This window comes from Hippichthys cyanospilos, chromosome 16, assembly GCF_059441005.1.
Source record: "Hippichthys cyanospilos isolate Australia breed blue-spotted pipefish chromosome 16, RoL_Hcya_1.0, whole genome shotgun sequence".
NCBI lineage: Eukaryota > Metazoa > Chordata > Actinopteri > Syngnathiformes > Syngnathidae > Hippichthys > Hippichthys cyanospilos.
The window spans coordinates 11569777-11593405 of NC_142384.1; the positions used below are offsets into that span (position 1 = coordinate 11569777).

The 23629-nt window shown below is 41.7% G+C and overlaps 4 protein-coding genes and 1 long non-coding RNA gene across 11 annotated transcripts; 3 read left to right on the forward strand and 2 right to left on the reverse strand.

The window, feature by feature from the left end:
- Window positions 1-199: 199 nt before the first annotated feature.
- Window positions 200-13967, reverse strand: rundc3aa (RUN domain containing 3Aa). Its single transcript, XM_088438009.1, has 12 exons — window positions 13766-13967; window positions 13361-13622; window positions 5067-5182; window positions 4275-4408; window positions 4122-4207; window positions 3220-3309; window positions 3047-3127; window positions 2810-2975; window positions 1989-2146; window positions 1523-1636; window positions 1292-1398; window positions 200-645 (listed from the first exon to the last, which is right to left on the reverse strand). The coding sequence occupies exons 1-12, from the start codon at window positions 13800-13802 to the stop codon at window positions 503-505; spliced, it is 1494 nt and encodes a 497-aa protein (XP_088294135.1). The 5' UTR covers window positions 13803-13967; the 3' UTR covers window positions 200-502.
- zwi (zwilling) lies at window positions 5493-6633 on the forward strand. The gene has a single exon (XM_088438017.1). It carries the CDS (start codon window positions 5612-5614, stop codon window positions 5858-5860), a length of 249 nt encoding a protein of 82 aa, XP_088294143.1. The 5' UTR covers window positions 5493-5611; the 3' UTR covers window positions 5861-6633.
- Window positions 5894-11624, forward strand: LOC148410581 (uncharacterized). Of its 3 annotated transcripts, XR_015868265.1 has the most exons (3): window positions 5894-7491; window positions 8991-9217; window positions 10106-11624. It is a non-coding gene; the product is annotated as an uncharacterized LOC148410581 (long non-coding RNA). The 3 variants fall into 3 exon arrangements; XR_015868263.1 differs by having other exon boundaries at window positions 8991-11624; XR_015868264.1 differs by lacking the exon at window positions 8991-9217.
- On the forward strand, window positions 13398-16788 carry rnf113a (ring finger protein 113A). 2 transcript variants are annotated; one of them, XM_088438014.1, is made up of 11 exons: window positions 13398-13651; window positions 14219-14384; window positions 14474-14553; window positions 14712-14810; window positions 14894-15001; window positions 15126-15235; window positions 15374-15480; window positions 15554-15643; window positions 15770-15863; window positions 15931-16037; window positions 16656-16788. In XM_088438014.1, exons 2-11 carry the CDS (start codon window positions 14279-14281, stop codon window positions 16724-16726), a joined length of 972 nt encoding a protein of 323 aa, XP_088294140.1. In that variant the 5' UTR covers window positions 13398-13651; window positions 14219-14278; the 3' UTR covers window positions 16727-16788. The 2 variants fall into 2 exon arrangements, with proteins under 2 accessions (XP_088294140.1, XP_088294141.1); XM_088438015.1 differs by lacking the exon at window positions 13398-13651 and having other exon boundaries at window positions 14211-14384.
- On the reverse strand, window positions 16243-23626 carry strada (STE20 related adaptor alpha). 4 transcript variants are annotated; one of them, XM_088438012.1, is made up of 13 exons: window positions 23495-23626; window positions 23206-23263; window positions 22953-23010; window positions 22135-22163; window positions 20013-20118; window positions 19801-19922; window positions 19606-19714; window positions 19391-19514; window positions 19006-19177; window positions 18661-18765; window positions 18320-18588; window positions 18198-18217; window positions 16243-17155 (listed from the first exon to the last, which is right to left on the reverse strand). In XM_088438012.1, exons 2-13 carry the CDS (start codon window positions 23215-23217, stop codon window positions 17124-17126), a joined length of 1158 nt encoding a protein of 385 aa, XP_088294138.1. In that variant the 5' UTR covers window positions 23218-23263; window positions 23495-23626; the 3' UTR covers window positions 16243-17123. The 4 variants fall into 4 exon arrangements, with proteins under 4 accessions (XP_088294138.1, XP_088294136.1, XP_088294137.1 ...); XM_088438010.1 differs by having other exon boundaries at window positions 16247-17155; window positions 18198-18240; XM_088438011.1 differs by lacking the exons at window positions 22135-22163; window positions 22953-23010 and having other exon boundaries at window positions 16248-17155; window positions 18198-18240.
- Window positions 23627-23629: the final 3 nt, after the last annotated feature.

A 23629-nucleotide genomic window follows, 5' to 3' on the forward strand; every position in this document is an offset into this window, starting at 1 on the left:
TAAGAGCTCAGTTACGTATATTATGTATGTTCTTAGCTGTGTTTTGTGTGAAAGGCTGTTTTTTCACTATGTTTGTACCTAATAAATTGGCTTGGCTTGGCTTGGGTGAGTATTTTTACTGATTGCCGTTAGATGGAGCTAAAGTCAAGTTGCTGGCTCCCAGTGAAACGATTAATGTCTATAAATCATGCACGCAACATCATGTAAAAGGCAGTTTATTGCAACAGAAAACAATAGTAATAATCAGAATCCCAGGCTTCAAGCGTACAAAGAAGGAAATAGGAGGTGTTGCATCACATCCAATGCTGCGTGTTTGTTTTGGTTTTACAGTATTAACTGTGGATCGTGTTTTTGTCATGTCCCATAAAACAACAAAACAGCTGCGGGAGAGAAAAAGAATATGGGAGGATAATAATGACCAGAATTTCTGCTGTACATTCACAGAGACATTGGCGGTTGGTCTGAGTGGGAGGGTGGGGCGGGCGGGTTGGGCGGGGGTCTCCTAGCTGGGGGAAAGCGCGGGGCTGGGCTCGGCGCTGATGTTGACCAGACACTCGCTGGACTTGAGGCTGGTCAGTGACTTGGAGCTCGGCAGCGATGCAAGAGAACCACAAAGGCCCAACATGGACGGCGTGTTGTCCTTTCCTGAAACAGCCCCCACAGTAGTACAATTGATAAAGTCATTTTAGAGACGCGTATCCAGATGAGCTTCTCTGAACTTTTAACTCTCGTTTTCTCCCCCACCCTTGCCTCCTAAAAGCATCTGCTTTTGGCCTTGATAGATGACTCCAGAAGAACACACTTAAATACTATTTGCTGCACACCAAACGCACAATGGTCTTCAAAAAGTTCCTCGTTCCAAAGGGTAGTCAAACCACCAGAAACCTATAATTTTGACTGCAGATTCCACCTCCAAAATTTTTTGGACCACTCTAAAGTACTACTCCACTGAGTAGTGTTTGTGTTTTTGTGTGGTGATTTAGCCTTGAGCAAAATTGAGACAATAGTTCTAGCAGTGTAAACAAACAATTGGCCCTCCAAAAATGCATTCCAATGGGCGTTAATTATATACGTATTTTCCATGCTTGCAGGATCTGTCCCTGTCCCCCGAAAATATTTTTTTTTCATTTTGTTGCAGCATGAGACATTTTTATTTTCAGTTTTAATTTCATGATCAATCCTTTGGAATTGGGGCTAAGTGGGCGATCCACGCCCACCACTGCCATCTAGTGGACTGGAGTGAACTGCATCATGCGATTTGCAGATCAGGTGGATGTCACAATCATGTTACCTGCCGAGGTCCAGGCGGCATCTCCGTTCTGCCTCTCGTCAGTCCTCTGAGAGTCCGAGTTGAGGCTTATCTCGGCGGAAAGTTGCTCCAAACTGTGGAAACTCCTCCTGTAGAAACCGCATTTTAGATGTGTCGGATTAACAAATTAACTGCGATCAATTAGATACAGTCATAGTTAAAACATACTTTTTTCAATCTAATTTTTAATCTGACTCTATACTTTCTGATTACCTGCGGAATAGTTTGACGTCGCCCTGACGGTTGGTGATAGCAGCCCACTGGTTGATGAGAGGGATGGAAAGGTTCTTTCCCAGGTGGGAAGAGTCACAGGGCATGAGGGAAGAGCTTAAAGAGAGACAGATGATAATTATCATTCATTATTGATCATATTGGGTAAACAAGCAATACCGTGATAACAATTGGCTTAGTCACTGACCTAATGCAAGTAGATTTAAACAACCAAAAGTGAAAATTAACAATTTAATCTGCATTATCTGCATCTGTTTGTACCTTCAAAATGATTTGGTGACTCACACGCCCACTGAGCATCAATGCAAGCAATCTTTAAAGCCTTAATGTGGCCCTCCCCCCAAAATACTCTATCTGCACCTTTATCTAAATCTGTTATAAAATACAATCTATACAATAAAAAAAAAGAAATATATTGCTTTGGAAAATAAACGACAGGGATTCTCACAGCTGAGCCTGCAGCTCCAGCACGACGGCCTCCAGCTCCTTTTTCTCCCGTTGAGTCTGCAAGGTCAACTCGTCCACTTTGGCCCTCAGACGCTTGTTGTCCGTCTCCACGTTCTTCAGCTGAGACTCGCGAAGACGGACCAGCTCCTCCAAGTAGCCCTGAAGATTAATTGAATTGAGGCTTCAACTTCTAAGAAAATTCTGTCAATAACAACATTCAGTATCTATTATTTCAGTATTCAGGCTCATATTGTTAACCAAAATGTATGTAGAGTGTTCCCTCACTACACTATGGTTCAGTTATTGCGGCATCACTCTACCATGGATTTTCATTTATGACCATAGACCAAAGATTTCATCACTATTTTTCTTGCAATTTGTCTCCCCTTTAAGTCAGACAAGTCAAAACTTTGCAAATGTTTTTATAAAAAAAAAACAACTTCTGCTACATGGATTTTCATTTATAACCATCTATTGCAGGTTTACCTCACTCTTTCTCTTGATATTGCCAAAAATATATGCATTTTTTTAATAAAAGAAATGAACAAAAACGGAATAAAAAAATTGAATCACAGTTTTCAGTTTCTGCTGAAATTTTTGAGAACGTAGCCCACACGATAATTTCAGGGAACGCTGTACATGAAGTTAACAACCCCTCACTGAAATGCAGTTCAGTATTCTCGTATTTGCATTCACATTTTTTTTGTGGAAGGTAATCATTAGCTATTGACTGAAAATAACCCTTATTCACAACTCAGCAGATTTTTGCGCATGAATATATTATCCGGTATTACCCTAACGCATCATATTGTTTTTTATTACCTTCTGGGCATATACGATCTTAAATCGCTGTTCCATCTTGCGACATTTGTTGCTCCAGCTCTCCTCATCAGTGACCAGAGGGATGTAAGGATGCTCGGGCACACTTTCTTCGCTGTTGCTGCTGTCAACGCTGCGCCGGTCCTCATCGTCGCTCAGGCAGTCGTAGCTGAGGAGGGCCAGTACGTGTCGGTGGCGTATGCTACTAATGCTAAGACTATAAAAAGCAAAAAGGCTTACCTCTGAGTGAACTTTAAGTAGGGAGTGTAGTCGATCACCGCCGGGGATTTGCCGTCCAACGTTTCTCCCTTCAGGCAGAAACTACACAAACAAAATGTAATTTTTTGTGTATTACTTCATTTTGTTTGTAAATGTGTTCTCTACCGAGGAAATGATTTGAAACTAAAACTCACCTGAAGTCAATAGCGCTCAGTCCAATGAGCATGCCGGTCAGCACCGTGGCCTCCTCCCTCAGCATGATGGCGCCATCGTCATAGAATCTCCTGTCAACACACACACACACAAAAAAAGTAGTCTTTGAACAAACAAAATGCTAGCATTTCCTAGAGCTAGCTGGGCCATATGGCCAAAAAATAAAATCTCCCTTTTTTTAATCGATTTTGAGGGAAGAAATCAACCAAATAGGATTTATTTAAAGGTTTGAGTGAAAACAAATGCCGCGAAGAATATTCGGACAAAATAATGAATACAGCTTGAAAATCAGTTTTAACATAACCTTAACATTCATAGCTTGTGTAAAACTTCCTTTAAGGGGTAGTCCATTTACTTAGCCATTGTAGCAATAACGTTATATTTTCTATAATCATTAAGAGTCCAGAAATTCAATCCCCTTTAAATGGCACAATTAAGCAGTTAGTAATCAAGCATTCTGCCAAATTTAGCAAAATATTGATTTCACACTTTAGCTAATTTTATGATCTTCCATTTTTTTTTAAATTAATTTAATTAATTCAATTCATTGCTCAGCCGTACTTGGAACTCGTGATTAAATTAAAAAATAATAATACTATAAAAAATGTTATTGTTTCTTTTGCAGTGAGCAGCTGTGGTTTTCCATTATTTTTGTTCCTAAAACACCGCTTTAGACTATCTGGTGATTCTGGTGTCCCTCATTGAAGTGAACTTGTTGCGTCGCTTCCCCATTTGGTCCGAATGCATGTAGAATGTCATAACTCAAAAGAAATAATAAATATTTGACCTAGACTTTGTTCTAGATCTGGTGAATCACTGTCTACCTAGTTTTTGTCTTAATGACTAATAAACTGTAACAATCAAACGCAAACGTAAGTCTTACCTGGTCGTTCTGGTGTCCCGCAAGGCAGTAGACACGTATTCGGATAAACGTTTCTCCATTAACGCCACTCGAATCCATGCCCGGCCCTGGAAGAAAGACAAAAAAAAGATGTCCGACACAGAATCACACGCACACATGCTGAGGGATCCTTGCCTTGGCTCGGGACGTGCTGATATTCTCTATGTTCTCGATGCTAGCGATGCAATTGTTCTGCACCTTAGTACAGGCCAGCCGGATGTACTCCCAGAAGCTGCGCTGTCCATCTGAGCTGAACCAACTACCTGAGCCTGATGAGGGGAAATGACAATGTGCACTTTATACGATAGTAAAATGTATGTACATATTATAGTTTCCCTATATTAACTTTAGCAGTATTTTGTCTAATCATTTGACCTTTACATCAAGGGCATTTCCAATTAAAGGGAAAGTAGGGAAGCTAGGGAGCTGAAATTTCACCCAGATGGTGATAACATGTAAAGTTCAACATGCCATGACCACTTAGTGATCACACTATGAGGATCACACACTATTATTGGCATTCTTTGATGTTGCTGGCAACAAAACGGATGAGTTATGCCAGCCTAAAACCATAATGTAAAATATTCTACCAGAATCTACAGAAAACAAAATTAGAAAAGCCATGGGAACATGCTTAGTGAAAAGGCAAACTGGCATTAACTTGTAACTAGCTCTTTAGGTTTAACCCTTGTGCAGTATTTTGACAATTTTTGGGTCATTTTCTTAAAACTCATTCTTGCAGTATTTTATCCAAGAGAAGGCGCACACTGGTAGTGTAATAAAGTGGTCGTGCCTTGTTGAACTTTGACTTGTTGTCACCATCTGGGTGAAATTTCAGCTCCCTTCAGCACTTCAATACAAGGTGGACAGAAGAGGACTACAGGAAAAGGAATTTTTTTTTTTCTCTCTGAGGGTGCTTTTTGTTACCTTTAAAGCGGTGGCTGAGGATATGTTCCAAAATGGCAGCAAAGTTGATGAACTCTTCAGCCGAGTCGTCAATGGGCTCCGCCGTGTACTTTTCCAGGAGAGTCTTTACCGAGAACCTAAAAATGAACAGAAGGTCTTCTTTAGTTTGGTACTGTACCCAGCGGACAAATGTACTACTGTATGTGAACATAGCGATGAGGCGGCGGTGGCTTTTTTGTTGGAGGGGGGGAACCACGCCATCTTATCCCTGAGGTCACCCCAATTGTCTTGTGTGCCACACAAAGCACCCCTTCAGCGTTATCATGACAAGAATACAATTACCCCCTGTCCTTGCAGCCTTTGTGCACACACTGAGCTTCCAGGTCCTTTTGTGCCCCGCGTGTCAAAAAAAAAAAAAAAAAAGATCAAATCCTTCCCTCCCCTTGATCGCAGCTATTTAGGGCTGCTGCAGATTTAGTTAACCTCCGGATCGAAAGGGTCCCGATAAAGGTCGACGGCCATGCCGCGCATACGCTAGGAGCTGCCGGCCACCCGCTTCCGGGGCGATGGGCAACACCAGCATCACCGAGGGCAAGACCGCCCTGGCCGTGGGAAGCACCTCCATCGCTAGGGGGAAGACCACCGTCGCCATGGGGAACTCCTCCATCTTCCGTGGAGTGACTACCACCTCCATGGGAGACTCTACAATCCAGAGGCAGAAGACCACCGTGGCACTTGGACGGGCCAGCTTCAGCCGAGGGACCACCACCACCTCTTTCCGCAAAGCGCTCATGCCCAAGCGCAGGAACACCTAGATGGAGCGGACCCTGGGAGCCAGCACTGAAAAGAAGAGGTCCAAAACACACTCTGAAAGCGAGTGGAAGACCAGCTATTCATCCAGCAGGACCTCCTTTAGCAAAGGCAAAATTTCCCTGCTGAGCACCAAGTACGCTATCTCCTGGGGCCAATTTTCCATCTCCTGGAGCAGGAGTACACTAACATTGGGGAAGAGCGGAGTAGCGGTAGGCAAGACCTCAGTCACGCGGGGTGAGACCACCAGCTCTATTACCACGGTGACCTTCACCCACGGGACCAAGAGTGCATCTGTGGTCAGGACCACCCTCAGCAGGGGCGACAAGACCCACAGCCATGTCTACTGGAATTACCATCCATGAATCCAGCACATAACAACAACAACAACAACAAACAAACAGTCTCTTTGAATCCAGTTTTTACTCACAACGAAAGAAAAAGACAGACGTGCCACTTTGGTCCATTTCTGTCAGGTCAGTCGTGGTGCTTGGTTTGAGGGTGTGGTGAGGTATGATGGTACAGCAGCAAGTTGAAAAAAAATGGGTGTAATCAATGAGATGTTTAAGCGTATGTGAGGGATGTGTGAAAAGCCAAGAGGGCACTTTAATCAACAACTCTTATGTACAGTTTTGTGTTAATTGCTGAGATCGAGTTTTGATCCGCAACGCTGTGTATAACGTGTGTTAACTGCTTCTTGCCTATGTGACACCTACAAAATCTGTAATGACTTGCAAATGGATAATAAAATCCATTTCGATGAACTGCGAGATGGACATTTCGAGGTGTCTGCGTTATTTCAAACATTTATACTTGGGACAATGGTGCAGAACAAAGTGATGTCACGTAGGATTTTACCCCCCCACCACTCTCAACAATGTCCCCGGTGTCGTGGAGTCCACGGGACAATTGCGCAACTGTCCTGAGTGGCAGCCCCAGCCCCTCACCCTCTCGATAGGCAGTCTCCAACCTACGGGCTGCCTCTGTCCATTCACAGCGACTCCCGGGTGGTATGCGGCCTTCCCGAGCCCACGTCCAGCAGCTCAACGAAGGCTTTATGCCGACCGAGGGTCTCTCGGTATTCTGGTGGGCTCGGGATCGTTGCTGGCGTTACTGCTGCGTTTGAGGGCTTGCAAAGCGGGCGTTTGAGCTGCGTGAGCTTGCCATGCTAAACGTGGAGTGAGACCCAACGGCTGAATCCAATTCTGGGTCCGGACGACGAACTCGGCCTCAATGGGCAACACCAGCTTCACCGAGGGCAAGACCGCCTTGACGTTGGGCAACACCAGTATCAAGAGGGGCAAGAGCAAGCTGGCCCTGGGCAACTCGTCCATTTCACGGGGCAAGAGCACCACCTCGCTGGGTTCCTCAACCATTACCAGCGGCAAGACCAAGATCTCCTTGGGCGGTGCCTCCTTCAGCCGGGGAACCACAACCACGTCTTTCCGGAAAGCCATATTCCCCAAACGCAAGACGCTCTAGACAAGGAGGGGAAACCTTGTTCCAAGCTAGGGGGACGGAAGCAAAACGCCATGAACAGCTGCAAAGGAAATTCTTCAACCGGGAACAAAATCTGGATTAAATTTTTTGAGGGGGCTTTGGCTGTGTTCTGGACCAAATTGAATATGTCAAACAGGTGAGTGGTGTCTTATTTCTAATGAGGGAAAGAGCTTACAGAGCTAACCATGGCCCCTGTCAGCATCAAGTTTGGAACCAAAAAAAGGTTGTTTAAACGTTATGTTTTTGCAAACTATATTGAGCCAAAAGACCTTACATCTTACTTTTAAAAAACCTTATGTCGCACAACCAAGCAGAAGCAGAGTGGGCAATCCAGGTCCAGAAAGTACAAACCCTGCCACAGTTTAGCTTTAGCCACAGATGTGCCTTCTCAACCGGCAATTAAATTATTTAGTTTACCCCCTGGTGGAGTAGAAGCACCTGTGGCCAAAGCCAAACTATAGCAGTTTTTGTACTTTCTGGACCTGGATTTCTCACCTCTGAACAAAAGTGTCACAAAATTCATTCATTCATTTCATTCCATGACAGGTCATCATGGCTCAGGGAGTATTATTTTATTATTTCTTTTTAGTTAGAACGTGTAAAACTACATCTACCCCTTGGTGGTCCTTGGACCCAGTTTGGGAAGGATCAAAATATTTAAATAAGGCCTACTATGTGTAAGTGAATGGGGGGGGGGAGGCCTAGGATTCTAAATAACCTTGTTGATCAGATTTCCCTTTTATCAGAGTCCAAATGAAACCTGCTGGTATGGACTAGCAACATGTTCTTGGTACCATTCGACACAGAAAAACAACAGCTTGTCCTTCTGAAAAGCTTCTTTTGTGTTCAGCCCCTCAACATACACAACCCACTCTCACTATGCTTGGAGCAGCGCCCGGCCCACTCACGGCTTGCTTTAAATGCCCTCTTGTTCTCTCCGCCGCGCCCTTCAAACTGTACATTAAAACCTCTGAGGTCAAACACAATTTGTGCTGGAAACTTTGTCGAAGAACTATTCTCCTTTATTTCAGCAGTAACTGGCCTTGTCTTTAGAGGTGCAACGGCAAAGTCGTGGTTTGGTACGTTTCTTGGATTCAATGTCATCATCAGCTTTTTCTCACAGGGGTTGCAGTGAGACAGGGTTATACCCTGGATACATCGCCAGGAGACCACAAGACACATACACATAGAGAAAGAAGCATTTACATTCACACTTAGCTAGAACAGCCAGTTCAACTGAGAACTTCATGGACATGACACAGACATTCAAACAACTTATTGTGCTGCAGAGAATAGATGTAATGACATTTGCAAACACTTCTTTTTTCACTAACTAGAAAGTGAGCTGAGCTATCTTCTTTGTAAAGTTGTAGAATTCAGTTGAAACAAGATAATCACAGTATACCTCTACTTCTGGTTGCAACTGTTGCTTAGTGAATACTAAGTATGGCATTAAAAGAGTGACAAATCATATAATAATTTGAAGGCAGTTAAATTCAAGGTCTTGCTGTACTCTAATTGTACTGTACTGTTTTGATACAAACCAAGACCAATCTTGTAATTCCTTTCAGACTCCCAAATACAAACTCCCCTGATCCACTCTTTCTCTCTCTCCATTTCTTCTCTATTTTTCAGTTGCATTTGCAACAGACGATGCTGAAGCAGGGCCCGCCGGTCATGTGGACGGTCTGAGGAGACGTCCAAGAAAATTAATGGCTGATGAATAATTCAAGAACTTTGGGTCAAAGCCAAAATCGAAAGTCTAACTCCGGTCGGGTGTGTCTTCCGTCCCCTTTCTCCCACGTTATAGAGTGTATTGGCAAGTGTTTGGCTGTTGGTGGACGTGCGGAAAGAACAAACAGGCAAGCCGGTCAGGAGGAATGTTGGAAAATGTGTTGGATAAAAAAGAATGAAAAACCTTTAGGGAACGCTAATGCGATAAATCATACAGATATCGGGCCAAAACAATTTCAGACATGCATATTCCTAAGTGGGAGCGATGAAGGAGGAGAAGTTTCTAGTGTATTAAATCAGACACTGGAGTGAGACAAAATCAGGTCACATCCATTTCAGAGACATTTTTTTTCAATAGATGACCTCTGAAAGTCAGAGCAGAGGATTTGGACATCACATGTGGTTTAGCGTCATATAGCATCGAAGCAGACGATTGCTCCATTTATATATTCCCCCCAAGTTAGCACCCAATCGTTCACCCTCAATACTCAGGCAAGCGCTGCAATTGTTAGAAAAACAACCAAGACCAAAATGTGAATCCCTTGCACCAATTATAGCAAACACCCAACTATTTGAGATGCACCATTAAAATCAGCTATTGGTATTTTTGTACTCCTTCTTCAACACAATAAGATGCCACTGGGTGCCCCCAAAGCATTCACTATTAGGAAAGTAGTACAGCATTTAGTATTTTTCAGGTTGTGAAGGTCTTATTTTGAGGTATAGTGTACTCAAGTCTTAAACTATTAATGTAGGTAATTTTCAACATTGCTTGGCGGTTTTTGCTATTTTGGGTGGATCTTTTTCTCCTCCAATACTCAGGAAGGCACACATCTCTGTAGAACATCTGTTAAACATTCAAAAAGAAACCCTGCTGTAAATTCCTGTTATTTTTCACAAATTGTCTTGTGATAGGGTTGTATATTTCGGAATTTTTCTACATTTTAATGTCTGATGGCCAAATTATTTTCCCCGCAGTCCCCTCTTTGGTCTCACTGCTGTCATTTGTTTCCTAGGTTCACAAAGTCCCTTGCCGCCGCCGCCAACATAAACAAAGCGTCCAAAACGTCTTGTTAAAAGTTGCATAAACAGCCCCCTGACCGGTTGCTAATAGCAACAGCAGCAGAGTCCACTGACAGTGTGCATCAATTCTTCTTTGAAAGGCTTTGCCGCTCTCAGTGCTTCCTATTTTTTTCCCCAAGATGTCATCACATCGCGGCCTCTGATGTCCCCCATAACAACTTCATGCTTTAGGTGTGGTCTGTTTTTGTCTTCAATTCTATGCAAATAGTCTAAATAGGCTGTGGTTTAACTCATTAAATCCCAAACGTTTTTCTAAGAGTCCAGGTACTCATGAGGGTCTTCTCCGCGCACTCCAGTCTCCTCCCACATTCCAAAAATATGCATGGTAGATGTATTGGACATTCCATATTGCCCTTTGATGTGACTGTGTGTGTGAATGGTCTTTTGTCTCTGTGTGCCCTAAGATTGGCTGCCGGAAGACAGCTGAGCAGGCGACCCTAGTGAGGAAAATTGGCTTAATGAAATGGATAGGAAGTAATTACATTGGTATTTAAAATACTTGAGAGTAATTAGTTACTGTATAACCTAATTCCTTTAGTACCAGCCTTTTTTTTTTTACTCCCAAAAAAGGACATCAAAATATGTCTTTTGGATTGAATGAGTTAACAATAAGGGAACATGGTGATGCTACACCAAAAATGTTCATTTCAATTGAGGACGTTCACAGAACAAATGATTTAAAATGATAGTAAGATTATGTTTAAGGGTTCAAGGTTCTAGGGATAGTGAGTAGTGGTCTGTTATGTACCGGTATTTCTTGCATAATCTCTGTAGCTAACAAACGGATACAAAAACATAACCTCGCCATGGGAGGTAAAGTTTAAGCAAAATTTCATGAAACTAGTGTTTAAAGCAAAACAAATAGAAAAGAAGAAGTTGACCCTCAGTGTTTCCTTAACATTGCCCCTTTTGTGTATAATACCACTATTCATTCCACTCTTAAACTGGCAGGCACCACAATATGGGAATCCCGGTGCATTACCTTAATCACTAATATCCGCTTAGCTAGTACGGCAGCGAGTAGGCCGCGTCCCCACTTTGACCAGCTGATGGGAAACCTCCGTCGCCCCTGTCAGCCACCACCCAACATGTGACAACTACTTGAATGTCCTCCATGTGCGAGGAGGAAGCGGGACTCATGACTGCCGTTCAATACAAAGTGGAAAGAGAAAAAGAGTGTCAGCAATATTGATGCAAATGTGCATGTACTTGCTTTGTTGTTATGTCTCATCCTTGTGAGCTGTTGTCATTATGGTTTTTGAGATTATAAAAAAAAGCACTCTAACAGAATAGAACAGTCCCACGTCTTTTTTGTGAGCTCGCTAATCTTCCAATAGAGGTCGATTTTCTTCTTTTTTTGCGCCCTGTGACTGTGTGCTTTGCTGTTTGTGATGTTAAAAAAAAAACAGGAAAGTTGGATTACTGGAATAAAAACTCATGATTATGTGTCTATTTTTGACTTTGTCTTTGTTGTTCTTGTGGAGGATATATTTATTTTTAACACTACTTGTTAGAATCGATTGTGAGAATAAGGTGGTTGAAACAGTCGATTTCCGCTCTTTGGAATGGCACAAGAAAAGAAAAAATACATAACTGATGCCTGTTGAAATTAATTGGATAGAAAAAAAATCTAATCAAATATTTTACTTAAATTTAATTCAAGGAGAAGTATTACATATTGTTTAGCAATATTTGAACTAGGATATACCAAATGTATTTATTGTTTTATTTAGATGGCTGGCATTAAACGTTTTTAAAAAAAATACATTACCAGTTACTCACTATTTGAATAGTTTCATTATTTTCATACTCAAATAACTATCTGGGTTATTTGTTTTGACATTCACTTCAAAGGCCCATACTATGATATTTTAAACATTTCACTGTAAAATGTATGCATATAAATCATATTTGGCACATTGATGATTTTATATTTCAATAAATAAAAGTTTTATGGCGCCGATATTTCTAACCAGGAAGTGAAATGTCTTGTTTACTGAAGCCGAGCTTCACGCCGCGTGGCTGCTTAGCTCCCCTTGTCAACGTCATTGAATGCCGGCCAGCCACAAATTATCCATCCAACTTTTCGCTCACGAGGATCGTGGGTTGCTGGAGACTACTCCAGCCGAGTGAATTAAGGACCCAAAACAGGCGTTTTGCTTACATTAAAATGCAAAGCAGTGTTAATAGGCTGCGCTCACTAAGAGCAAATCGGTCCCATGTGAAAAGGTCAATAAAAAGAGCTTGCTATCATCACCAGGCCTCTCAAAAGTCATGTTTTATCTGCTCGGGCGGGGCCGGTGCTCAAAGCGCAGAATAAGCAAGTGATGCTTAGAAATGCATCAATGAAGAGAAATAAGTCAACACTTTGGCGGTGTTTAGGGTGAGGAATTAATGTTATAACATGGTTAAAATCTCCATAAAGTTAAACTCCAATTATACTACCCCTTTAGTATGCAAACAGTTTTAAATGTTCCTTCTTTAGCCTAATAATCCCAACATTTTGCTTGTCCAACTCAAGTAAATTCAAATTATTTCTTACACGTCTACATTGTCCTGCCAGTCCTCCAGAGGATGCCTGACAACTGTGTGACGTCATGGCTGCAAAGCAGGTCTCTTAAAATACGCCGAGTGGTAGAGTTGCTCCGTTTGTGGCAGTCGTGTAACGTGAGGGAGGCATGGGCGACAAACCGCCATGACCTTTCATTGTCATGATGATCATGATGACAATATATAGGACATCTCAATGGGGATAGGGGAGGGAGGAGAGTTTTTATGCCCTTGTCCCATGAAAGCAGTTGACATCACTATGATGTAAGATCTTTAAATTTCTTTATATGTTCAAAGACTGCTAATCATGAATATATAGATATGATTCAGCAGTTAAAATTAAAGGAAGGGGGGGGGGCATTGAGTATTATTTGAGAGATTAAAGCAAATGTATGAACCTCATTAATAGCCATAATTTACAGGTAAATTGTGTCAAATTATTCAATATGACATGGTGACATGGGATATTTTATATAACAAAAATAAGAGCGACATAAAATATTTTGGTGCAGTAGGTGCCACTGGACACTTAGTACTTTTCAATTATTTTATAGCTACAACTAAATCTGGTCGTTATTGCGTAGTGCATGGGCATTATGGGGGGGAAAAGATGATCCTGGATGCATGTCGTGATATACCTGCAAACCGTGATGAGGTTCTTTCTTTCCACACCGACGCTCCGGGCGGACGCCTTCTTCGACGTCAGCCCCATTGCCATCGCTGTGTGCATACAGCCTGGCTCCATTGGTCCATTCAGCAGCGGCGGCGCCGGGAGTTGCCTGCACTCCCCACCGGCCCCCGCCTTCCTTTCGCCAGGCCCTGCGTCCGACGCACTACCGCTGTCCTGTGAGGAAAGTCGGCTGCAGATGCTGCGGAGTGCGGATGCTGCTGCTGCTGAGGCTGGAGGTCGAAACCATGAAAGGCAAAAGGTTTAAATATACCAGTTCCGGCTTTGTACTTCAAAATAAAACCCACATTACAATACTTTTTAACTTCTTCATAGCCAAATTAAAATCAGATACAATTCATATAGTTTCATTTACCCCGATGAATCGTGCTTTTACCACCGCTAGAATCCATGACGGTACTTCATAAGCGAACTTGCTATGGCTGTATGTTTGTGTTTTCTTTCACGTCACGCAAAAGACGCCTTTACGTCGGTTATGGACAACATGGTAACCCCAGCCGAAAATGTTGGATAAGTTAATCTTAGTGTAATTCGTTTTCTTTTGTTTACGCCTTAAAATCGTATGTTTATTGACGTGACAATACTTCCGGGTTTGCGGAGGGTATGAAACGAAATAAAAAAAAGCTCAATGTGTTAATTTCCGGTTTTACGCGATGACGTAATAGGTACCTTCTACATACTTTAATAATAAAAATGAAACGTAGCACCAACTAAAAATTGAGTTGAATAGAATTAGACGGATTTTTTAAAGTTATGCCAGTTGATTAATAACATTTTCACAGACGTAATTCCTTGACAATACCTCCAGGTCTGTAGAGGGTGCTGAATTGAAAGAGTTCTGCATTTGTTTACAAACTGAGTGGACAAGATGGCGGAGGCGGACAAGTCAAAAGAAGGCTCCTGCACATTCTTGTTCAAAAAATCCGCAAAGAAATTTTCTGGACGAAAAAGAAAGGCCAGCGAGAGCGATAAAGGTATTGGCTTTTATTTAAATAATATTTTACGCTTACGAATAAGTGTGATGTTAATGTGCATTATTTTCTCGTTACGTTCTCATGTTCAGATGGAAATAGTGATGAAGAACTCAGCTCCGTGGTCCGAAGGGATAAGAAAGAGAGACGAGTAAACCCGATGATTCAAAAGGTAACATGATATTTTAAAATATTACTTCCAAGTATTGGCAATCGTATGTTTGTGTTTTCCTATTTAATCTGCAGAGAATGCATTCACAAACTTCTTTGATTTAACAAATCAGCAAACACTAATCCCAGATTGTAGCTTTATATGTCCTTTGTGTCCAGTCCAAGAAAGTGGAGAAAGAGGCTGTGTCTTCCAGTGAAAGCGATGATGACAAGGAGGACAAGAAGATAACAATTTCCTACAAGTCCACACGCTCAGCTGTGAGTTAGCATAACAAAAAATGAACGTACTATCACGTGCAACGGCATCATCTCATTTATATGCACTGTGTACTTGCAAAAAGAAACCAGAGGGCCCAGAAGACATGGGCGCCACAGCAACATACCAATTGGACACAGAGCGTGACAAGGATGCTCAGGCCATCTTTGAGAGGAGCCAGAAAATCCAAGAGGTAAGCCACATGTCAAAATGTGCAGACATTGACTTGTGTCATTCAGTTGTTGAATCAAACATCAAATCCTGACAACATTCCTCATACTTGCTGCTGAATAAACCCTTGTTTTTGTCCTTTACAGGAGCAGACAGGAAAGGACGATGATAAGATTTACCGGGGCATCAATAATTACAAGAAATTCATCAAACCCAAAGATACAACCATGGGAAATGCGTCCTCTGGCATGGTTCGGTAAGTAACCATGAAAAACTCATTTTTCACCACAATTTGATTTCCATGACCCATCCTATTTGGGGAATAGAAAAAATAAAAATATTTGCTCAGCACTACCACTAATCAACTCCTGCTCATTTGTGGACGAACTAACAGGAAAGGCCCAATCCGAGCCCCAGAGCACCTGCGTGCCACGGTCAGGTGGGACTACCAGCCAGACATCTGCAAGGACTACAAGGAAACCGGATTCTGTGGCTTTGGAGGTCAATATAAGATAATAGAAACATCGATCAAGTAATTAGCTAAGCTAGTTACACCTTCCGGTTCTTATGTCAGACAGCTGCAAGTTTCTCCACGACCGATCCGACTACAAGCACGGCTGGCAGATCGAGAGAGAACTGGAGGAGGGTAGATACGGCGCCAATGGTGAGCTTGAGATAAACCGGTTTCAACAGCGCATTTCACGTTTATCAATATAAAGGATCACAATTTACGTTACACTTCTGATAAGGTTTTTTTTAAATTTAATTCTCATCCAACATTTTACTCTAGATGAGGAAAACTATGAGGTGAGCAGCGACGAAGAGGATTTGCCATTCAAATGTTTCATCTGCAGGGATTCCTATAAGAATCCCATCGTCACAAAGTAGGTAGCTTTTGATTTGAATCATTTTAGTGTTGTCTATTGCAAATTAACATTTAACGCCCGTTAGGTGCCGGCATTACTTCTGCGAGGCCTGCGCCCTTCAGCACTACCGCAAGTCCAAGCGCTGCTATGTATGCAACACTCAGACCAATGGCGTCTTCAACCCTGCCAAGGGTGAGCCCCTCATTGTTCCTGTTCCAACTATTTGGCCCTAAAATGGAATTTTATTTAACCCACAAGTAGCAGATTTTCCTTTTTAATCGATCAATTCTCCTCTTTGCTTCTATGAAAGGCTCTCTTCCACAATCTGGAAACAGATTTTGAACCATTCCATCAAAGATAATGTGAATAGTAAAAAAAAGACATTTGCATTTTGCAAATACCTACTTTTATCACTGATCAACAGTTTTGCACATTTGTTATTTTTACATTTTACCAACCAAACCACCACCTAAATCATAACGTTTTTTAAACTAAAAAGATGGATATTAAAATGCATTTTTCAAATCCAATTGACAAATGCACAGATTATTAAAAATATTCAAAAACAAATGCTTCCTCTTGGAAAAATGCCACTTTCCTCCAAACATACAGTGGATTCTTGAGATAAGAGTTTATACGCTCCAGGCTTATGCTTGTACATTGAAACACTTGTATCTCAAATCATCTTCAATCTGCCTTCCATTGTGCTATTTACTTGTAATATACAAATTGTATAAATGATGCTTAATAGAGTAAAAAAAGAAATCAATGGATAACCTACCAGATCCTCATATTTCATCTTTCTTTCAGACTTGCTGGCCAAGATAGAGAAACGCAAAGCCGCCACCGACCTGCCGCCATCCGACGAAGATGATGACTGACATCACTTATCCCCCGATTGTTTCTATGTACATTGTGAATAAATTTGTATTTTTAACAAGTGGCAACATCACTTTTATTGTAAAACTTGTAACATTCAAGCAGGAGCCAGTGAAGGAACATGCAATCGTGAGTGATGAGTGCGAGGTAGAGCATCTTCTTGTACAAAGCCTGAGGCGTCAAAAGGATGTGAAATGGCGAGCGGCTCGTCACCTCCAAGAAAAACAACGTCAATTTATTTACACTTGGACACAACTCGTCCCATTCCGACGGCGTCAGAAGTCCCAGTCGTCCACGTCCAGGTGGCTGAGGCCCGACTCTAGGCTGGCCAGTCTGGACGGCGAGGGCTGTGGTTGGGAGCTCTCGCTCCTGCCGATAGGCGACGCTGGCCTCAGGAGCTCAGGCAGCGCTTCGGACGGACGCCGCTTGATCTGAGAGATCCACATACACAATTACTGTTCATAAAGGGTGCGGCAAAACTAGGTATTTCAAAAACGTTTTTTGTAAATTGACATTTTAAGTAATTTTCCTGGAATCTTTCGCCACTTTATGCCCCCTTACAGCCTTCCTTAATTCATTAAAGCCAATGTTTCTGCCTTTCATTTCCTCTCCTAATTTTAGTCATTAAATATAAATCAAGTAAAATAACATTGTCACAATGTTCTAGGTATTTAACTGTCTAAAAACAACATTTAGATGAGTTTGGTCATGTGATGTTTGCAAGCTGAGCTGTAATTGGTTGTTACCTGAGCATTGAGCAACTGTGATGTTCAATCAAATGCAAGTGTCACTTAACGTGATCCACGAACATATTGAAAAGAAATTTAACCTTAACCTTTAAAGGGCCTGTATCATGGAAATTCAATACAATGATAATTTATCTTGATACTTTTTGTAATGTCACTATGGACAAAGATGATCATACTGCCTCTACATTGCCCCTGTACCACCCGTGCAAGAGTAAATACACGGCCGCCTTATTCGAGGAGACGTTCACGTCATTTACTTTCGTTTATTTCGGGCTTGGAGAAGAGCTTTTGCAACAAGTTGGCCAACTAAACAGCAACATGTCATTTATTAGCTATAGCTGTAGAAAATGTCCAACTGACAAAAATGTGTGGATGGGAGCACACAGCTGATGAATGGATGGATGTTTCATAGCCGGATGGCTATTGAACGACCAGCAGCCACACGGTAAAAGGCGCAATGTTTCATTCTCTGATTAGAAATGTCAGGATGACGCCCCCCACATATTTAAAAAAAAATTAAATAGGCAATGCGACAACGATTTGATTTTACATTTAAAGTTTAAAATATGATGATATGGGCCCTTTAACTACTCCTGCCGCTTGAACCTGCGCATCCACCTTTCTTCCATGACGTTCTACCTTCCTTCATTACACCATTGTTGGCTTATGAATCTATAGCGTTCCCAGTGGGCTACACAACAGGATAAATTCATGTCATACATACCTGCTTGAAGAAGGGGTGACCTATGAGAGTGGAGGCAGAGGGTCTAAATAAAACATTTAAAAAGAGAAAACAATTACTAAAGAGATTTTTTTATTCCGTTTCACAAATCCCATTGACTCTACCTCTTGTCAGGGTCTCTCTGAAGACACAACTCGACAAAGGCGTGAAAGTGCGGAGAGAAGGTGCGGTTGTACGGGTGCCCAGATGAGGAGGACGACGCTGGTTCGCCATTAGAATGGCGGACCCCGCCGACACTGCCGCCTCCTCCCGGCCCCTCACAGATGCCAGAATCTGCGCCGGAGCGTGAAGGCTTCATGGAGAGCTCCTCTGGCGGGATGGTGGTGGTGTCCAGCAAACATGGCACAGTTCCGTTTAGCTTCTCCAGCAGCATCTGTGCAATGTAAAAGTGAGTTGCAGTCATGTGTGAAATGTCCAAAATCAGGTGGCTGGCGTCTCTTCTTACTTGCGTAGCCGGCATGTCCTTGAATGGGACATGTCCATTCGCTAGCTCACATGCTGTGATGCCCAGGCTGTAAATGTCTGAACGAAAGTCGTAGCCTTGCAGGTTCTGGAAGGGAAAACATACAAAGAAATATACACAGAGAACAAGGTAGCTTTAATTGGCAGTTACCTGTTCCCTCAAAGTGTCATTTTTATTTGACCGCAAGTGACAAAATGAGTATCCTCATTCAGAACACCATGTCAGGATTTTTTTTAACTTAACTTCCCCTTAAATGAACATTAAACATCAATACTTGTTAGAAAGCAAACTATATGGCAACCTTCAAATAGAGTAATGTCGATATACCTGTTGCAGCACTTCAGGGCTAAGCCAAGGCAGCACCTTGACGCTGTTCTGCGGGAAGTCGTGCACCACCTTGGCCCGCAGGCCGTGTCGGATCAAGCTGAAGATGCTGCGAAGGCCAGACACGCGCACCTGCCCGTCAGCTGCAATCAGCACGTGGCTGGCCTTCACACTCCTGCAAACGACAAAAAAATGTAAGTGCATGGAACATATATTGCAGTTTATGTCTGGTGAAAAAAAGCTTTATTGCCTTACAGTATTGCCTTATAAATTGCACTCATGACTGTAGAATTTGGTGGTGCATAAATTATTATCACCAGTAAAAATTGCTGCCACTACAACTTTCCTTCATGTGATCAATACATTGTCTGTCCTTCTGATCAAGTACCTATGCACATATCCCATTTGGTGGATGTACTCCAGCGCTTTGAGGACACCTAGTAAGATATATGCGATGGCGAGCTCACTCATACCGTCAGGAAAATATGTACTGACAAGCTCTCTGGCCGAGCCTAGCAGGAAAAAAAAAAAAAAAAAATGTTAGTATATAGAACGTGATATGGAACGTAAACTGTAACTATTATCTACACAGGGTCAGCTCACCATACGCCATGAAGGGGGTGATGACCCACAGCTCATTCTCGGCAATGAAGACACTTTTATAGGGCAAAATGCTGGGGTGGTGAAATAACTTGGACACATGCAGCTCCGCCTGTGGGAGCAACATTAAAATGTTATAAACGCCAAGAGAAAAAGATATCACATTTTGGGGCGTGGGATTTTCAAATTGATGCGGACCTGCAGGTAGGCGACCATGTCGTTGGTACACGACTCCAGGTCAATGCGTCTTATGGCCACGTGCTCTCCGGTGGGTGTGTACTGGGCCCGGTTGACTGTCATCAGGTTGTCCAGGCCTTGACCTATTAAAAAGAAAATCGTTGATCACTCAAATACTCCCCAGTGATCAGCTCCACCGCGGACAGGCAAAATAAATGAAGAGATTGGCCTACCGATAACAGCAAGCAGCTGGTAGGCGCTGCTGTCGGGGAGGAAGCTGCCCATGGTGTCTTGAGCCCGTGGAAGGGACGTCACACTTTCCCTGCTGTCCTCATGGGCCTGGACAAAGATCAAAGAAAGGAAGTTGAATTATTTGACACGGACTAAGACTTTTATATGATAATTATATTATCATTCACATGTTTTAGTAATTCGAGGGGAAGAATGCTTAACAAATACATAACTTATTCTCATTTAATCAAAAATGTCTGTAAAGGGTTGGAGTATTTCTAAAATTCTTGGTCCATTTCACATTGGTCAACGTCTGCAGTAGGAGTGAGTGTGTTTTAAAATACAAGATCCACTGCTTCTAATAAGTCATATAACTGTACATTTCTTCAATGAAGTAAAGCTAAAAGGTGAACCCCTGTTTGATGCATGGGTAATGTTCCAGACCTATGACGAAAAAGTAGAGACTCTATATGACTTTCAAGACATTTCAACATATTAAAACAGACTTTTAAACACATTCTAAACATATTTGAATACACAGAAAAAATGCAGGGGTAAAATATATAAAGAATACATTGCTTTGTAAAGCCTGTTTACATGAATGTGCCTAAGATGCGGCGATAGATGTCATTGGGTCCTTACTGTCATTTACTATTATCCAAGTCTTAAACAATTGTTCATCTGCATTCTTACGTGAGGGAGGCATTACAGTAACTAAGAATATTACTTTAAAAAAAAATTATATATATATATATATATATATATATATATATATATATATATATATATAAATAAAAATATTGTGTTCTGCTGAAGCATCCAGATTTAATTCCATATAAGGACAGGTGTTTTAGAGAGTGCAGAGTACAACTGCATTGGCGTGTGCTCAGTGTGTGACTGACAGGTGAAAAAACACAATTATGTTGGTCTCCTCATTAGCAAGCTGTCAAATAATAGAATAACACATACTTATAAAATCATATTGTAAAGCATTAAAATATGAGAATGCGTCAGGCTCTGCTGCTCTGTCACTGTTTCCAAGTTGACACAAAGAACACATTTGAGTTAAAATGCTGGTGGGGAGACGGGAAGAATGAAAATCCAAAGCGACATTTGTCAAAGTGGCGGTAGCATCGGATGGGCGGGTGGGCGTCGCCATGCATTGTCGCAGCAGAGCACGCCATCCAACTTCCAACAGCCGCAAAACAGGAGCCAACACCCGGGACAAACATGCGGCCTATATAATCTCAAAACAAGCAGACATTTTGTGATGCTTTGAGGGACAGCTCTTGTATCGGATTTCATTGAAAGGGAAGTCTATCTTTTTCTTTAACAAATATTTTAAATATGATAAATATTTTATCATAAAATGAGCAATCAACCTGCATGACCCAGCTGTTCCATGAAGGGGATATAAAAAGTCAAGACATCACTGATCATATGCCATGTTTTCATGATACTAAAACAGATGAATTGTTTCAAAACGTATTCTTTCTATTTCTAATATTGTAACTCAACGGGAAAAGAAAACATTTTAAAGAGAGTGGTGAGGCTTGCATTCAGATTGAACATTATTCAACATTATGTAAACACAGATCAATATTGGAAACTAGGTTTGGATAAGTAAGTACCGATATCAAGTACCGGTACTCGCACTTTTACCAATACAAGATAGAAATGACAAAACTATCTAAAGTACTAGTGGTATCGGTACATGGTATCAGTGACAACTCAAGAGTAGCTCCATTCTGTTTCCAGACAGGCTGCTTGAGGAGGCAGTGCATCTCAGTGAGGGCACACTTTAATCTTGACTCATGACAAATACACTTAAATGATTCCATAAAACAGATTCAACGGGCACCCCTATAAGAATGTCTAGAGTCAATGCCAGATCAATCAGATTGCATGTGAGCAACTGGTGTGAGCGTTCTACTGTAAGTTGATTAAATTACAAGCATCTAGCCAAATGTGGAGACTAAGGGAGTGATTGCTCATGCATACTGAATAATTGTGAAGACACCTGTAGTTTGTGAACTTCTGCACACCTGTGTGCGCACACGCGCGCATGCATGCACGCGCAAAACAGGCACAGGTGGCGTGGATATTCGGTGACAGGACACTTACTTCCCCGTGAGAGAGTTCCTGAGATTGCTCTGGGGTAGAAAGACCATGTCAGTGACATGAAGACATCAACACACACAACCACCGTCTTGACTGGTTTAGGTCAACATGAACAGTTTAAATTAAACCATAAACTACACTAGTTAAAGGGACAATAGTAAAAGCTAAGAAACAACTCTACCGCACGTAATACAAAAACTTCAACTTATTACCAGAATTTCACTAAAACTGACAATTTAAGTGGACCTAAGAGTTAATGTTGCTTATATAATGTTTAAATGGGAAGTTTGAGTAGATTATTCTGAAAAACGCCCACTCTAATGTCATATAAGATTTCGGCAATCGAACTATCTTGTTAGACAGGTGAGCACAGATCAGCATCAAGAGCTGAAACCCCTAGTGAGGTAATCCTGCAGGTAAAATCACCATGAGTTACATGCCGTTAATACAAGTTTCATAGTGACAATACAGAAACATATTTTTAGCCTAATTGATCCAAATATAACCAAACATGTGGTCAACTTGTATCCCATCAATTGCATTCAACATTAGAGGCTAAATTACACAAAATCTGCAGGTTCAGTGTGACATCAATATTGCATCCCGATGCCCTCGTCTGACCATGCACGATGACCGTACCTGGCCAAAAAGTTACAAATATGTACAGTACCTCATAGTGAAAGTCAAACGTCCGAGGTACAAAACAGACCTTCCACAAAATATTTATGTAGAAAGACGTCTTTCTTGTTCCCTGGATCCTGATCAGTTATCATACAAAGATGACAGTATATTGTCTTCTGCTTTTAAGAGTTGGGCCTCACCTCCAAATAACTCCGAATCCCGCAGACTCTCCGCACTCAATTTTTCTGACACCCAACGCTGACAGAGATTATAATTCAAGGACAAACAGGGAGAAAAAAGCAAAGACGATTCAACCACAGGAATCACATCTGCAACGAATGATGATGATGATTCACAAGGACAGCTTGTATGTTGCTCAAATAAATTAATAGACTAAACCAGATTATTTTGTGTAAGATAAATAGTAATGGTAAATGGGTGGATTGGACTTACAAGAAAAGACATTGATCCCTTTGATTCATCGAATGTTGTGACCAAGTCCTGGCAATACCTGTGAAAGCACGTGTAATCGTGTTTATAAATGTATCGGATGTGAAGCTTTAACCGTTTAAATCGCAACACGGTAGATATAAACGAGTCATCATAGCTGCTCAGTTGTCATGGTGAAGTGCGCAGGCTACTTATGCTAATACCCATTGAACTGACGTTAGATAAACTCGCCGGCAACTGTTCACTGGTACAAAATTCCACACTATATGGCAAATCTAAAGTGCTAACTTACCGTTTAAACCGTACGATGTTTGTACTGACAAAACTTGGACTAAAATCTTACTTTAACATAATTAAAAGAGCTTGCCATCCTTAGAGCATCGGTAATAGCTAACTGGTGATGGTGTCGCGCATTTTATACGTCATT